General features: G+C 51.4%; 1 protein-coding gene across 1 annotated transcript; it reads right to left on the bottom strand.

Moving 5' to 3' along the window:
- Positions 1-1367: 1367 nt before the first annotated feature.
- On the bottom strand, positions 1368-2442 carry LOC121340949 (zinc finger protein 239-like). Its single transcript, XM_041414054.1, is given in 3 exon segments — positions 1368-2090; positions 2093-2197; positions 2380-2442. Coding segments are annotated over 3 exon segments (891 nt in total).
- Between the last annotated feature and the right edge of the window lie 416 nt (positions 2443-2858).

The following is a 2858-nucleotide window of genomic DNA, read 5'->3' as shown; positions in this document are numbered from 1 at the left end:
CATATGTCTTTAAACCATGAATTCCATCTGAAATACCTGTTAAATGGTGGGACTTCAGATGTCTTTGATCAATTACTTCCTTTTTAGTCCTATTTCAGGTATTTTTAAGTGATAAAGACAAATCAGAAGAAAATTAGGGCTAAACCAAAAGAAAAACTAGCCCAGTGTTGCAGCGGCGGCTGGCCTCGAAGGAGAAAGTGATTGTCCCTTCGGGATGTCCCTGCCAGCTGTGGCCAGCACCACCAGCAGCACTGGGGCACTCTCCCGTTCCTTGCTCCGGCCAGGAGGGCGCCTAAAGACTTTTGTCTTGAGGGACGAGGATCAGCCAGGAAAGGGCTGCTACCCAACAGGAGATAAAGAGACGGACTCCAGCTGTAGTGCAATCCGGGTTTATTAACTCCAAGGGAATTGACAGATGAAGACCACAAACTGGGGCCTGACACCAACTTTTAAGGAGGAGAGGACACAGAGGTGTAGTCTGGTCTTCAACTAATCAGAGACAAGGTGGGAGTGGGGTGAGGGTGACTGAAACAGCAGAATAACCAATAGGGATAAACTAGGAGAGGGGCCCTGGCCCCTGAACCAATCACTCGATGGCATGGCTGGAAGATTCTAGAGGAAAAGGATGGGTCACTGAGTGATGGACAGGGCACCAGGGAGGGGCTAAGGAAGAGATACATGGGTTGCCAAGGGGAATGGGGAGGAGAAAACTGGACTGACAGGGAGAGTGAGGGAGGAGAGAACCAGGGCAGAACTGCTACAGACAAGGGGGTACATGGAACAAACCAATTTACAACTTAACATTGCTAAAGCACACAAAACACACTACAACACAGTGTCTTCCCAACATGGATTACAGGGAATGTGGGTTACCATGCCTCTGCCCAATGTGGGTCCTCCCTCCCAATTCCACGTGCGGCGTGGAATTGGGGCAGTGCAGGAAGCTTTTCCTGCAGTCAGAGCACTTGCAGGGCTTCCTGTTGCGATGAACTCTCTGTGTGTGGAGACACAAGGCTTGACTCTATGTTTCTCAGAAGGCTGATTTATTATGTTAAATATGATACTAAAATGCTACATTAAAACTGTACTAAAAGAACAGAGAGAACAGAGAGATCAGAAGCTAAAAAGAACAAGAAATAGAATAGAATGCATAACAAAATCCTGTGACTGCTCACAGCTTTGGCACAGGTGGCTGTGATTGGTCATCAGTCGAAAACAATCTACTTGGACCAATCACAGATGCACCTGTTGCATTCCACAGCAGCAAATAGTTATTGTTTACATTTCTCTCCTGAGGCTCCTCAGCTTCTCAGAAGGGGGAAAATCCCAGCAAAGGATTTTTCATAATATCATGGCTACAGCTTCCCTTACCGGTGCCTCCGTTGGCGTCTGGTCAAGTGAGAGCTCTTGGAGAAGCTCTTCCCACATTGGGGACACTCGTAGGGCCTCTCCCCAGTGTGGATGCGCCGGTGGGTGACAGGGTGGGAGTTGCGGTTGAAGCCCTTCCCACAGTCGGGGCAGCAGAAGGGCCTCTCATCCATGTGAATCCGCTCATGCATGAGGGGATGGGAGATGGTCTGAAACCTCTTCCCACACGTGGGGCACTCGTAGGGCCTTTCCCCAGTGTCGATGTGCCGGTGGGTGACAAGGTGGGAGTTGTGGTTGAAGCCCTTCTCGCAGTTGGGGCAGGGGAAGGGCCAGTCCTCATTGTGAATCCGCTGGTGCTGGAGGAGATCTGAGCTGATCCGAAACCTCTTCCCACATTCCCCACACTTGTAGGGCCTCTCCCCAGTGTGGATGCGTTGGTGGATGACGCGTTCTGAGATGTAGCTGAAGCCCTTCCCACACTTCCCACACTCGTAGGGCCATTCCCCGGTGTGGATCATCTGGTGGCGGATCAGGGTGCTGCTCTGCCTGAAGCTCTTCCCACACCCCACGCACTTGTAGGACTTCTCCCCATCATGAAGCTGCTCATGGACCACCAGCTCCAATCCCCGGCTGCGGCTCTCTCCACCATCCTGGCACAGGGTGGGTCTTTCCTCCTCAGAGCACCCTGGGCTGGGTTTGCAGACCCTTCTCCTGCAGGATCTCTGGGACTTTTCCTCCCTTTGGATATCTGTGCTGGTGAGCCGCTCAAGACGGCCTCTTCCACGAGTTTCCACTGTGGGGATTTGTCCTCCCTGGTCTCCATCCTCAACTTCTTTTCTGGGGAGGAAGGACAAGGAGAGGATGGGATTTGCCTCTGTGCCACTGGGAAGGAGAAGGAGATTCCCCCAGTGCATCCATGGCAGGACAGCATTGGCAGCGTGGTTGTCCTGCAGCCTTGGGCCATGCTGGGCTGGGAGATGGAGCAGGAGAGAGGGGGAAAGGGGCACTGACTTCCTCCTCAGCTACCTGGTGGTCATGGGGCATCTTCGTCTTCCTCACAGCCTTCTCCTCCATCTGGGAAAGATTTTGGGATGGGAAATTCTGTTTTGGGAAGAAAACAAGGGATGAGTGCATTGAGTTTTGTACTGGTTTGAAGGCAAACCAGGAGGAGATTCTAAGCCTGAATTACAATTCAATAAGAAAATTAATATCAAGGCAATGATACAGAAACACTGCCTTAAACTGACAGAGTCAGGATATAACCTGGCACCTTGTTGCTCAGGGTGCTGGTAGCAGTCCCATTAAATGCTGACTGCAGTCCTGTTGCAGTGATGAACGTGATTATGTCAAAGCAGTGATCCTGTAGAAGGGTCTGGTCTTCCTCTGAAGGTCCAGTGGTGCTTATGGAGCTCTTGTCCTCTGGGAATCCAGTAGGCAAGGTGCTCCTGATGCTGAAAGCCTCAGCTTATATCCAGGCAGGAATGCTTGGC

The sequence above is a fragment of the Onychostruthus taczanowskii genome, unplaced genomic scaffold, assembly GCF_017590055.1.
Source record: "Onychostruthus taczanowskii isolate IOZ18803 unplaced genomic scaffold, ASM1759005v1 scaffold437, whole genome shotgun sequence".
Classification (NCBI taxonomy): domain Eukaryota; kingdom Metazoa; phylum Chordata; class Aves; order Passeriformes; family Passeridae; genus Onychostruthus; species Onychostruthus taczanowskii.
The sequence above is the reverse complement of the archived record's forward strand: the minus strand, read 5'-3'. Positions and strand labels throughout refer to the sequence as shown.